The sequence below is a fragment of the Astyanax mexicanus genome, chromosome 19 (assembly GCF_023375975.1).
Source record: "Astyanax mexicanus isolate ESR-SI-001 chromosome 19, AstMex3_surface, whole genome shotgun sequence".
In the NCBI taxonomy this organism is placed as follows: Eukaryota; Metazoa; Chordata; class Actinopteri; order Characiformes; family Acestrorhamphidae; genus Astyanax; species Astyanax mexicanus.
In genome coordinates, this window is record NC_064426.1 from 11,701,959 (window position 1) to 11,716,306 (window position 14,348).

The 14,348-nt window shown below is 41.4% G+C and overlaps 1 protein-coding gene and 1 long non-coding RNA gene across 2 annotated transcripts in view; one reads left to right on the forward strand and one right to left on the reverse strand.

The window, feature by feature from the left end:
- Window positions 1–595: 595 nt before the first annotated feature.
- Window positions 596–14,348, reverse strand: part of cenpx (centromere protein X) — a 43,893-nt gene continuing 30,140 nt past the window's right edge. Inside the window, exon 5 of the mRNA XM_022666186.2 lies at window positions 596–1,009. Within this exon, the coding sequence (XP_022521907.1) occupies window positions 950–1,009 (60 nt within the window). The 3' untranslated portion in view covers window positions 596–949. The remainder of the gene's footprint in view (window positions 1,010–14,348) is intronic.
- Window positions 2,904–3,491, forward strand: LOC125784440 (uncharacterized). The gene is made up of 4 exons (XR_007427244.1): window positions 2,904–2,961; window positions 3,106–3,177; window positions 3,214–3,285; window positions 3,430–3,491. It is a non-coding gene; the product is annotated as an uncharacterized LOC125784440 (long non-coding RNA).

Genomic DNA, 14,348 nt, shown 5'->3' on the forward strand with positions numbered 1-14,348 from the left:
CATAATAATTTGGACCTTTCAGGCAGTTCAGACCACTCCATAAAACATTTTCAAGAACAAGTGGCATATGTTTCTATAATCAAATTTTTTTTTTTTACTTTTAAAAAATACGGTTTATAGTCACCTATATGACCATAACTTTTATTATGGTCATATATGTGACTATAAACTGTATTTTTACAGTTTTACAGTTCATTATTATTTTTTAACTTGTCATTGCTATGCTTTAACTGCTATTTATATGTTTTTTTAACATTCAAGCAGATTGTTTAATGATAAAAATATTTACCACCACATGCTTTCTCAGGTTTGATGTGGAAGTTTTGAAAGCTGACAGCTCTGTCCGGCGGGGCACATATTGTATTGCACGAGGAAGTTAATGGCCCGTTATTCCACGCGTGAGCATCCGTGCTCCGGCGCATCCACGCCAATTAATTAATTGTTTTTTTCCCAGCATTTTATTTTTTACTCAGTAATTGGGAGCTTTCCAATGTAGCAAAGTAAATTACTTGTGTCAAAATGTACTTGAGTAAAAGTAAAATTACCAATTTTAAAAATGACAAATTACTCATAAAATCTACTCAATTACAGTAACTTGAGTAAATGTAATTTATTACTTTCCACCTCTGCAAATAACAGAACAAAACAACAGTGCAGAGAGATAATGTGGAGCTTTAACTGATGTAGAATCAGGTACTCATTTCTTAATGTGACAAGGTGTTGATCACATAATGGATAATGAAGAACTATGGCTAATGTAGAAACAGGTTCTGAGTGTGAGTAGGTGTGATCAGTATGCAACACAGCGGGCAGTGGAGAGCCAGGCTGGGAACATCAGGAACAGGGCATCTCCATACATGTAGAAGAGATAGAGAAAACAGAAATGAAAGAGAAAAAAGCAGGAATTTGGAAGGTTGTGTAATAATTCAGCTGAGTAGAGTCACAGGGCTTATTCCGGAAAACTGGAACCACAAATGGACACATCCAGGCAGGTCGGCCAGCCGGGCATCTTGGCACATGTAAGAGAGATACAGAGAGAGAGTGAGAGAGGGACAGAGAGGGCAGGGAAGAAAAAGGACTGGTTTTAAAAAACTCTGCTGGAGTGGGATGGGCCCTTAGAGGCAGCAGCTCAGGACATGGGGAGAGAAAGAGAAAGGAGGTGATTAGGGCAGGGTTTATGTTTGCTGGATGAACTGTGAAAGGAATAGTAAGAGAGAAATTAAGGAAATTGTAATGAGACATTATTCAAAAGTTTGAGCAAATATTTAAAGACTGTGTATGAGTCCCATATATAAATAGGGAGGCTATTCCAAAGTTAGGGAGCTATAAAAGAAAGCTCTTCCTCCTACATAGTTTTTTCTAATATAGACACTGGGGCTCCCTGAAACACCAGCATCCACCCACTCCACCGTCCACAAACCTAAATGTGACCTTGTGCAGTGAGAGAACAACAGCACCAGCATCTCACTTTACCACAATTCCCTCTGTCCATGAACCCCTGAATCTGCAGCCTTATCTAAAGGAAAAAACATTAATTACCAAAAGCTAAACTAAACAAGTAAGTTTTCGGTCTAGACTTAAAGATTGAGACTGTGTCTGAGTCCCGAACATATTCGGGGAGATTATTCCAGAGTTGAGGCGCTTTATAAGAGAAAGCTCTTCCTCCTGCAGAGCTCCTCTGAATTTTAGGAACTACTAATAAACCAGCACCCTGAGATCTGAGTAATCGCGGTGGTTCATAACAGGAGATGAGGTCTTGTAAATACTCAGGAGCGAGTCCGTGTAGGGCTTTATACGTTAACAGGAGAATTTTATAGTCTACGCGGAATTTGACTGGAAGCCAGTGCAGTGCTGATATGACTGGACTAATATGGTCAAATTTTCTAGTTTTAGTGAGGACCCTGGCTGCAGCATTTTGAACTAGCTGAAGTTTATTTAACTTACTGCAGGAACATCCAGACAGTGGCGCATTACAATAATCTAGCCTTGAGGTAATGTAGGCATGGACTAGTTTTTCTGCATCATGCAAGGGTAAGGCATTTCTTAGCTTGGCAATATTACAGAGGTGTAGAAAAGCTGTTCTAGTAACATTAGATATGTTTTTATCGAATGCAGAGAGATAGATCTGAATCTATAATAACTCCAAGATTTTTAGCTGCTGAACCAGGTGTGACGGAGAAGTCGGCCAGATTTAGGTCCCGTCCACATGAACCCGGGTATTTTTGAAAACAGAGGTTTTTGTCTCCGTTTTGGCCTTCCGTCCACATGAAAACGGCGTTTCGGTCACTGAAAACGGAGGTTTCCGAAAACGCCTCCCAATGTGGAGGTTTCGGTCAGGTACAGAACTTCGAATTTCTGATCAGTTATCATTTTATTCACTAAAACTGCTATTGAATTTAGAGATCTAATGTTAAGTAAATCTTTAGGTTTGAAGTGTTAGTACTACAGTCTGGATATGATTGTTTAATATACGTTAAGTTATCTGAATTGACTGAGTTTTTCGACATTTTTGTTTGACTCGGGGCACAGACACAGTTTCTTGGTAACGTTTATGGGGCGGGTCAGGTCGTGCTCATAATGACAGTTTATGGGGCGGGTCGAGTCGGGTTCATAATGACAGTTTATGGGTCGGGTCAGGTCGGGCTCATAATGACAGTTTATGGGGCGGGTCGAGTCGGGTTCATAATGACAGTTTATGGGGCGGGTCGGGTCGGGCTCATAATGACAATTTTTGGGGCGGGTCAGGTCGGGATCATAATGACAGTTTATGGGGCGGGATGGGTCGGGCTCATAATGACAGTTTATGGGGCGGGTCAGGTCGGGCTCATAATGACATTTTTTGGGGCGGATCGGGTCGGGCTCATAATGACAGTTTATGGGGCGGGTCCAGTCGGGTTCATAATGACAGTTTATGGGGCGGGTCAGGTCGGGCTCATAATGACAGTTTATGGGGCGGGTCAGGTCGTGCTCATAATGACAGTTTATGGGGCGGGTCGAGTCGGGTTCATAATGACAGTTTATGGGGCGGGTCAGGTCATGCTCATAATGACAGTTTATGGGGCGGGTCAGGTCATGCTCATAATGACAGTTTATGGGGCGGGTCAGGTCGGGCTCATAATGACAGTTTATGGGGCGGGTCAGGTCGGGCTCATAATGACAGTTTATGGGGCGGGTCAGGTCGGGCTCATAATGACAGTTTATGGGGCGTGTCAGGTCGGGCTCATAATGACAGTTTATGGGGCGGGTCAGGTCGGGCTCATAATGACAGTTTATGGGGCGGGTCAGGTCGGGCTCATAATGACAGTTTATGGGGCGGGTCGAGTCGGGTTCATAATGACAGTTTTTGGGGCGGGTCAGGTCGGGCTCATAATGACAGTTTTTGGGGCGGATCGGGTCGGGCTCATAATGACAGTTTTTGGGGCGGATCAGGTCGGGCTCATAATGACAGTTTATGGGGCGGGTCAGGTCGGGCTCATAATGACAGTTTTTGGGGCGGTTTGGGCTCATATTAACAGTTTATAGGGCGGGTCGGGCTCATAATGACAGTTTATGGTGTGGGTCGAGTCGGGTTCATAATGACAGTTTATGGGGTCGGTTGGGTTGGGTTCATAATGACAGTTTATGGTGAGGGTCAGGTCGGGCTCATAATCATTGGCTTAGGAACCGGGGGGGATAGGTGTCCCACCCATGTCCCACCCAATATTAGGAACAGGTGGATTCGCCCCCCCCAAAAATGATATTGTTTCGCTCAGCTCAGCTGTACTATTAATGAGGAGACAGACCGGTCCAATCACGGAGTCGGTTTAGGAATTAAGTTCTGCCTCTCAGGAGATACAGCCAATCAGCTTGCTGTTTTTCAGCGCGCAGATGTGTCAGTGTGTTGGTGGGAGGGAAGCCGCTCCCTCGCTGTGTGATTTAGCAGCGGGACTGGGGTGCAGCTGATTGTAAGATATAGATATATGGCGATTTTTTTTTTCTTAAATAAGGTAATGGGATCTAACCATGTAAACTGTGATGATATGTTTCTGATAGCTGATTAAAAATACACGTCTCTGAATCAGCACACAGATTTAACCCACTGATTAATAAACTGCAGCTGTGTTTGTGAGTTAGCTAAACTTTGGAATTAGCTAGATTGGGAGTCAAGGTTAAAGTAAAAAAAAAAAACTATATGTATATGTAATGTTCAGCTTGCCCTGTACCTGATCAGCTAATCACTATTTCATTTTTAAACTGTTTATTAATTTAGGTTTGCAGCAGGACTTACTGTAAGCAATAATGAACGAAAATTAACTTGGCTAACTAGTTTGCTAGAAGCTGGATGTAGGGGATAGACAGAATTTAGTACAACACTGGGTAATTTTGGTAGTTTAAAGCAGTTTCTTAACCCTGGTCACTGCCCTAAAACTGTGTTTTCCATCAGATCCAACTGATCAGCTAATAAACAGTCATTTATTGAGTTTACCTGTTAAAATCTCTTAGCCCCCTATGGAGCCTAAATTAATCATTATGTATATCCAGCAGTTTATTAGACACATCATACCATCACTTACTTTATTAAGTGCATTTAAACAGAGAAAGTTCTAGAATATGGAGAACAGTGGGAGTATGCAGAAGAATATGTAAGAACAGGGTCAAGAAACACTGATCTAACCTGACTCCTGTTCATATGTAGTTAACAGTAAGACCACATGTCCTGACGTTTATATTAACTTCTGCCAAAAATCTCTCTATGAAACGTAGTTACATTCTCTCAGTAGAAAAATATTAAATATTAAAGCGCAGGACCCAAAGTTTTTTTTTTTTAAAGAGTGGAGAAAATGCAAATATACAACAGAATTGACATACAATACATAATAATAATAATAATAATAATAATAATAATAATAACCAAATCTGTTATATTATTTTGAATATTAGGTGATAACTGATCAGTTTTTGTGCTATGTATATAATTCATGCTTTGCATGCATAATTCTTTCCTAACACCAGTAAATGTAATGTGGAGTAACATGTTCAGGTTGTAAAGTCACCTTTTTTTGGATGTAACTAATTATAAACAAAAGCACAAATGTTGTTCTAGGAAACTATAGGGTGGGCTTTGGTTCTTATTTGCAAATGTGTCCCCCCCCAATATCAAGCCCGCTCCTACGCCCTTGCTCATAATGACAGTTTATGGGGCGGGTCAGGTCGGGCTCATAATGACAGTTTTTGGGGCGGGTCAGGTCGGGCTCATTTGATTTACTGTTATTTTAAAAGGATTACATTTAGTTATTATTTTCTTCGTCATGTCAATCCCTGTTTTTGTAAATGCTCGGCTATGGTGAAAATGTACTTCTGAGTCAAAATAATGGTTGACTGATTGATTGATTTAATTATTATACAGAGATCTTATTTCATAGATCATTTTATACTATTTATTATACTTTATAATGTTGATAATAAAGTTATAATACATTTATTATTTACAAATCTAAACCTCAACAGTAGCATTTAAACAGACTCACTACTGTTTAAGAATTTAATATGGCAGTTAAATTAAGATAGAATTGGATTTATGGTGGCAATGGATTTCAGGTCCTTTACACCCAACACACTTACACAGAACTGAACTGAACTCCCCCAACACTCTTCACACACACAAAGACTGAACTTCACACAAACGCACACAATCACTCTCACTCTCTCAGCACACAAAGACTCAAATGTCTCTATCCCTATCAGCAATATTTGCCGCTTCTTCAAAAAAAAAAAAACATAAGCTCTCTACCTCAGTAACTGCTGTGATCATATATGTTTTATATGTTACAGTATGTTACACATCTCTGCACCTTATTCTCACTATACACTTTAATATACTGTATCGGTACTGCACTGTCCTGTCTTTAAATTGTCTCGTCTTTTGTATTTATTGTTATTTAGTGTTATAGTTTTATGTTGCACTATCATCACTCCTGCACTTTATGTTGTATATTGCTTGTTATTCTATGTTGCACCATGGTTCTGGAGGAACGTAAGTTCACTACACTGTGTACCTGTATTCAGATGTAATGACAACAAAAGCCTCTTGACTTGACTTGAAGTGCGTAAACTGTACACCTCACTGCAACAATTAAAGTTGGGTTTGGGATAATAGTAAAACACATTCCTTCAGACAATACATACATACATTGAAAAGGTATTAAATCATTAATGTTACAGGCACAAATACATGTGACAATAGTCTATTCTCACTAGAGTGTTTTTTTTTTTTTACATGTTCTTATTTACAGTAATGGTCTGGCAGGCAGCAGAAGCCACTTGAGGAACAAAATAAGAAAGAAACGAAAAATAAAACATTTAATTTAAAACATGTAACAACATTTTTAAATACATGATTTAATTTTTAAGACTGAAGTTAAAGCCTTTATTTTTAAGGTTTTCTAATTACTTGATTAATGATGAGCAGCCAAATATAAGTTTATTTAAGGGATTGTCAGCTGAAAGATGCTGGAGGAGCGTATAGTATCAAGATTTAAGTTTCAAGATTTTTATTGTCACGTCACAGAGTACAGGTGTACATGTTTTACAGGAGTATAAACGTTGGTGCAGATTCCCTCCAATGTGCAGAGAACAATATTTACAAGAAGAGCAATAAAATAAAATATAATATCAAATAAGACATACAGTTAGATTTACAGTATAAACTATATACACAGTACACTTAATAACAATACACCTAATAACCAGTGTTGGGCACGTTACTTTGAAAAAGTAATTAGTTATAGTTACTAGAGTTACTAACGGAGTTACTTCACTATAAAAGTAAATAGTTACCAGTAAAAGTAACTATTGCATTACTTTTGTTATTTGCCCCGTCAAAAAAATGAACAAAAGAAAATAAATTACGTAATTACTATTATTATTAGAAAAATAACTAACGAAAATAAACCCAAAATGTTGACAAAAATGTAATCTAACGAATAAAAAAAATAAGAAACGAAAAACTCCACACGACCAAAAAAAATGAGACTTCTAATACTGAAAAAAAAGTCTGGGGATAAAAATTAAACACACCAAACCACACTCAAAGGAAAAGTGTATATTTAAACAAAATAAAAGAATGGACAAAAACAACAATCTATTAAAAAACTCATTTAAAACAATCACAGGATTTCTGTGCAGAATAATAAAAGTTTCGGTTAGTTTCAGTTTTAAATCATGAAAACAGCTCACCAAAACCTCAACCTATCCTTTATATTTGACAATATTTGATTAACTTACAGGTCCTTACTTATTTTTATTCAACTGAACTGAGTTTTATGCGTGCAAGGCGTAAAAATAGACTGTTGACAGATGGCAACGCGCCATGCTACACGCCTTGCACGGGGTGTATGATAGGGCTCTTTGTCTGTATGTGCGAAGTAAAAAAAAAAAGTTTATTCAGCTGCTAAAGTAACGTGCAGTAACGGGGTGTGGGAAATGGTAACGCCGTTATAGTTACAGTCAGAGTAATTAGTTAGATTACTCGTTACTGAAAAAAGTAACGCGTTAGTAACGCCGTTTATTTCAACACCGTTACTCCCATCACTGCTAATAACTTACACTATAGACAAATATTGCACAGAAATTTTCACGTCCTGGCCTTGTCTCATGTCTCTGTGTTCTGTCTCAGTACTTTTCCACCTGTGTCAATTAGTAGCTCGTCCCCTAGCCCCAGGTGTTTCCACTTCCCTTGTGTGCTATAAAGCCTTCCTTTGTCTCTTGTTCTTCGTCGGTCTTCGTTGGTCTCTGTTGTTTTGTCTCTCCTGGTTATTCTTGTTTCATTCCTCGCTTCCCTCGAACAGGGAGTGGCTTGGATGGGACGGGTCTTTCATGATTCTTCTGGATTTCCTCAGGCAGCGGTTGGTGTATAAATCCAAAAGGTTTGGGAGCTGAACCCCGGTGATGTACTGCACTGTACTCACTACTCTCTGCACTGTACGCGATTTCCTCTCTAGAGCAGTACAGTTTCTGTATCAGGTGGTGATGCTGCCAGTCAGAATGCTTTCCACAGTGCAGGTGTAGAAAGTCCTGAGGATGCTGGGGTTCAGATCAAACCTTCTTAGTCGTCTGAGGTAGTAGAGATCTGCCTATGTCAGATCCTCGCAGATGTAAACACCTAGAAACTTGAAGCTGCTGACCCTCTCCACCGCAGTCCCGTTGATGGAGATCCCATCCTAACTCACATCCTAGGATGTTTCCCATCCTAACCACCTGCTGTCGGTCTGACAGGAAGTTCAGGATTCAGCTGCACAGTGTGCTGTTCAGACCCAAATCCCGGAGCTTGACATCGAGCCGCAAGGGAATGATGTTGAATGCTGAGAGCGTAGCTGGCTCGCTTGTACTCTTCTGTATTCCCAGATCTGAAAGCAGCACTGCGTACGCTGAGAGCAGAGCAGACATCACAGTTTAGCCAGGGCTTCTGATTGGTGAAGATGCGCACTGATCACAGGAAGCCCGGCAGGGTACCCTCAAATGGCAGCGTCAGAGGCGAGCAGGAGAGAGAAGAGGGTTCTTTTGGGAGCCGAGCGGGCAAAATGGATTCCGCGATTCCGTAGGACCCTCTGTAAACCAGCAACAGTCCAGTCAGACATGGAGTGGGCCGGAACCGGAGGTGGAGGAAGCAGCGCCCGGGAGGTAGAATCCACAGGAGAGTCGTCCTGTCGAAATCCACGCCGGTAGTGCTGAGCAGGAGTAGACGAAGGCTGAGATGAAAGGCGGCTGCGCCCAGAGCCCATGTGCGCTGTGCGGCCACGTTGAGCTGGGGAGCGATCTCGCTGGGCTGGGGAGATGGAGCGCCGGGCTGCTGGGCGGCCATGCCGGGCCGAGGAGCTGGAAACCTAGCTGGCACCGAGATGATGGGTAGTGGCCCAGGGATCGGATGAGAGACGCCAGCAGACGAGGCATCCAGATCAATGTCCATTGTAGCAGTCACTGAGAACTCAACGTCACATGAGTTTGTTTGTCACAGAGGTGAGTTGTGACTTGGAGGTATATATAGGGCGAAGGGGTGGAGCTTGTAATTGAGGCGCGCTCCATATCCCAAAATTTTGTTAATCCTAAACAACACTTATCCTGACTGTTAAGGAACCATGAGGTTATGTTCTTTGTTATCCTACAACAAACCAAACAAAATGTTTAATCTTTGAACGTTCCTGGGGTGGCAATACTTTTTTTACTCTAAGTGCCATAAGGTTCCCCAAAACAAACCACAGAAAACTCAAATCTAATGCTATGAAAACATTAGTGAACATTAATGAAATCTAACAACTAACTAAAAAAATATTTATTTTTTTTATTATTTACATAAAATGAACAAAAAGTATATATAAAAAGACCCCACAATATTGGCATTACTTATACTTAGAAACGTAAATTGTTGTTTTAAATGTACGTTATGTTCAAAGTAAAATTATGATTACAAAATTCTTTATATTTAGTTATATTTACTTTAAAAAAACTGACTTTAAACTGTTGACTTTAAGTAAATGTAATGCCTCTTTAAAAAGTGCGCGTGAAGTGTGAGCCAATAATATTCTAAACCTAATGGAACGCCCGCGCGATTGAAGCCACCATAGTCAGAGAGAGACGCTGCTGCTGCTGGGTCTAACCTGCTACCGGTCAACATTCAACATGTTTACTCTGATGGAAGGACGAGAAAGAGGAGCTGCAGCATTGTTCCAATTTCCAACACTAGAAACTTTAACGTGGAGGATTTTATGGAGGGACTGGATGACCGAAGCATATTCATTATCGAGTGGAGGACTGAACTGAAGAAACCCCGAGGCGGATGGACCTTATCTGAGACTTCCGTCTACAAAATCTCAGGTAACGTTAAATCTAGCTAACCTAGCTAGATTAGCTAAAGTAGCTTAGCTAGGCATCTCTTTATTCATACAGTGATGTAAAGTTACTCTAACTAGCTGCTTAAGTTACTTGAAAAAATTAAGATGGACTGCTGATAGATTACGAGGGCAGTTTATTTTATAGTTAACTAGGTATAGTAGCTATTTCTAGCTGAGTAAAATCCACTAAACCTGGTCATCTAGCACTGACTGAGTTAGCTACTCTATCCAGTGTTGCCTGGCTAGGTTTAGTCAAGTACATAGCTAGAAATAGCTACTAGAAGTTACCTAGTTGAAATTTTTTTAGTTGATATTTTTAAATGACCAAACCGGGCAGCTAATTCTAGATGAGCACTCGACTAAGGCTGTATCTGTATATATATATATAAACATATAACAACTTAAACATAATACTACTACATATATAAACTAAATAATACTTAAGTTATAAAAAATATTTATAGTATCTATAATGATATTTATATATCTATAAACTACATAATACTACATATACTACATAATACAGCCGACTCCTCTGCTGACACCGCCCTTTTCGTGCTGAAATAAGCCGCAATGAACCTTGGGATACTGTAGGCTGTGAAGGATACACCCAGTGGATCCTTCGTTTCTGAGGAAAAAAAGGCTGCATTCATCTGCCACATTCGAAGGAGTCTTCGAAATGGGACAGCCTAGTCGCACCGCGGTGACGTAATCGGCCTTCAAATGAGTCCTTCAAAGGATGCAGCCCCTGAATTGAGACACAGACTAATTCGACAGATTTAAAAGGCTGCTGTCTTTAAGGTTTTTTTTGTAACGTGCATATACGCATGTAACAGAATATTTCTGCTTTTTTTTTTTTTTTGCAAAGTCAGTCGTTTACAACTTTGTCATTCCCACACATTTGATGTTAAATTAATAAAATATAAGTGTGTATACACATGCATTTCCAGGTGTTAGGCTTCTATCTGTTGCCCTTAAATTAATCAAAGTGGGATCTGGCATGGTTTACACAAATTACAATGTATTAATACTTCATACATCCTAAATCATTTACTCTAATGTCTCTTTTTTCTTAATGTTTTTTCATGTTTATGACGAGGCAAACAAGTGGAGTAGTGGTTGACCAAGAGAAAAAACACTAATTATAAAATCACATGTTTCAGTAATTAAATAATTGTTATTTAGCTTTTTTAGGGAGTTATTTATTTTCACTTAAGTATTTTCATGTTTGGGTGACTAACACTACATTTCAAAGTAAATGATCTTACTTTTTTACTCGACTGCATTGTGTAGCATTATGCAACTGAGTGAGTGTGCATTCTCCCCAGGGATTCCTTTTATATTTGTTTACAAATAAGGGTTCATTTACAGTTCCGGTAGATACAGGAATAAACTGTGTGACCTGATTTATTCATACTGCCAGATTCATTTTATTCATACTGTCAGACTTCAGCACAACAGCTCTTCTTTTTCTTCTTCTATTGTTTAAAGGCTGATAATAGCCTGCCTCGATTTCCTATAATTGGTCTGAACTAGAAATGATGTTATGTAATAACAAAAGTTTGGGAGAAGGACCATGCCCGAACTCTACGTTCTTACTCCAACCCGTATCAATCAACCGCCCTATAAATACCTGCCCTAACTAACTAATCTCGTGACGAAAGTTCGCACCTGCCTGCTCGCATATCGCTTGCTCTCCGACCGCGGACCTCTAACTAACTGCCTCTGACGAGGGCCTCTTCCCTCATAGCCAGCCTGTCTCTGCTCCTGCTCCCCCTCGCCGGGCTCATCGTCTGAAGTCAGTTATCTCCATTCCGGCTACTCTTGGTTCTACTCCGACTTCTACTCATTCTAGTCGTTTCTCACCAGCGCACCCCAGGATCTCAGCGCTCCCGCCGCTCTTCTCCCCCTTCCCCTTCGCGCATGTCCGATTGGACAATTTGCAGCGGGTTGCAGCGGGAACCATTGTCAAGGACCACGGCGTTCCTTTCCCCAGTTCTGCTCCAAAAGCAGAACTTTTTTCGCTGAACCTCTCCTCTTGGGGGGGTAAACAGCATGCAGGAGCCGCACCGGCGTCGCGGCCTGATGATGTCACCTGCTCAACTCACCACCGCGGCAGCTCTCACGCCCCTGGCACGGCACCAACTTCAGCCTCAGCGCGTCCTCCTCTGGGCCCCGATCCCAACCTGTCTGCCTCCTTACCTCCTTCTTTATTGATAATCCCGGACGTTTTTTCTCATCTCTCTCTCCCCCCCCCCCTACCCTAAGTCGTCCAGCCCCTCCCTCGGTCGTCCAACTCCCCCTCCCCCAGTCGTCCAACCCCCTCCCTCAGTCATCCTCCTTCTCCACTTCTGCGTTCCTCTGCTGTTCTCCAACAGTGTTGCCAACCTAACAACTTAGATTTCGTTTGTTATTGAGACTTTTGACGACTCTGAAATGAACACACATGCTCTTCAGTTACTGTCCTCAGTGAGCAGCAGGTGCTGCCGTGAGCCCTGCCCACAAAACTCACAGTGCAGTCTCAGTCAGAGCACACCCACACCGCTCCTCAAACACGCTGCAACGAACTGCACATACCTAAAGCTGCTGCTGACTGACCGAGCAACAGTACGTTAAAAATGAAGTTATTTGGAGAAGTGACTGCCTATTTATAAAGCAACAGAAGTAGTTCATTTGTAACATTTCTAAAATTTTAGGCGTTTTTTTTTACCGTATTTTTCGGACTATAAGGCGCACCGTATTATAAGGCGCACGATGAGTGAACGGTCTATTTTTAGTGTTAGTCCATACACAAGGCGCACTGCATTATAAGGCGCACTAAATGAAACTTTATTTATATCAGTAACAATAACTCTGAGCAATAAATCCTTCACAATATCTGTGAAAAATAACAACATCTCTGAGCAATAAATCAACAAGCACAGCAAGTACGTATTACTCCGCGACGCTCCTGACAACGGTAGCCGCAACGCTCCGACAGACCATAATATTATGTTGAAGCACAGCAAGTACGTATTACTCCGCGACGCTCCTGACAACGGTAGCCGCAACGCTCCGACAGACCATAATATTATGTTGAAGCACAGCAAGTACGTATTACTCCGCGACGCTCCTGACAACGGTAGCCGCAACGCTCCGACAGACCATAATATTATGTTGAAGCACAGCAAGTACGTATTACTCCGCGACGCTCCTGACAACGGTAGCCGCAACGCTCCGACAGACCATAATATTATGTTGAAGCACAGCAAGTACCGCATTAGTCCGCGAGGCTTCTGACTATAATAGCGTGTTGTGCCGAATTCGGTGAATAAAACGGTTTTAAAACAGAGATAAAGATTGGATAAGTTTCATTTCTGGATGAAGTGATTTCCAGCGCTGTTTGGATATAACTGTGGATTACAGGAGACTGGATTGATGGATTCTCTTTAGTCTGGACGCGTTTTGAAGGTAGGACCTGTGGCTGAGCGCGGGTGTGTGTTCGGGGGGTGGCGGCATTGACCGGAGGTTACCCCAGGACAAAAGGAGAGCCTTTTATTACTGGAAACATGCGCTCTGACGCAGCTCTAATTCATGAAACATACATCCTACAGTAAAAGCACAGTTCTGGAATCCGGAGAGCCAGACGGTTCGAATGGTGTATGACATGACCGCATTCGATGAAATATGGACGAACGATAAACGCAAATATGAGAGTTATGAATTATTAAAATCATAACCAAGGCATATTTCGCCCTAAATGTTTATTTTCTGAAAGGATATTCCGCTAAATAGGCTAAATAGCTCAAAAGCAGAGATTCTAAGCTTTAAAATGGTATATTGGATGTCTATATTTAACCTGTAACTGTTCATAACTATTCAGAAACACAGCCAGTTATGAAATATTAAATATTTCTGGCCCGCCGGTGGGCCAGCGCGTGTTAAGAGGTTAACTTTACTTAGAAGTGGGCGCTAAAAAGAAACAGTTTGTGCTATTACCCCAGAACGGGTGGAAAGGAAAGTTTACCGGCACCTTGTTCTGGCCACGGAGCTACAGTGGAAACTAGCTACCCTGAACCACAGCCCAGAGGCAGTACGGCAGTCAAAGGTAACCGCGCGCTAGCCCAAGAGGGGGATCTTTTTCTGGCGTGGGTGAGGAATTCTGCACAACAGAGCGCCGTGTACCACATAAAAATCGAGGTCAGTAAACACAAGCAAAATCCATACACAAGGCGCACTGCATTATAAGGCGCAATGACGATTTTTGGGAAAAAATAAGTATTTTAAGTGCGCCTTATAGCCCGAAAAATACGGTAATCACAAATTGCAGACAATAGCTACATTCCTTACTGAACAGTTGGCAAGACTATTCTCCAATCTGCCCCTTCCAGCCAGCCTTTCTCCTTCCTTTACTCTGTCAGTTCTCTCCCCACCTCCTTTCTCACCGTTCCTCACCGGTCTGCAGCACCCGCTCAGCTCCATGCTGGAGCTCCCTGACCTTCA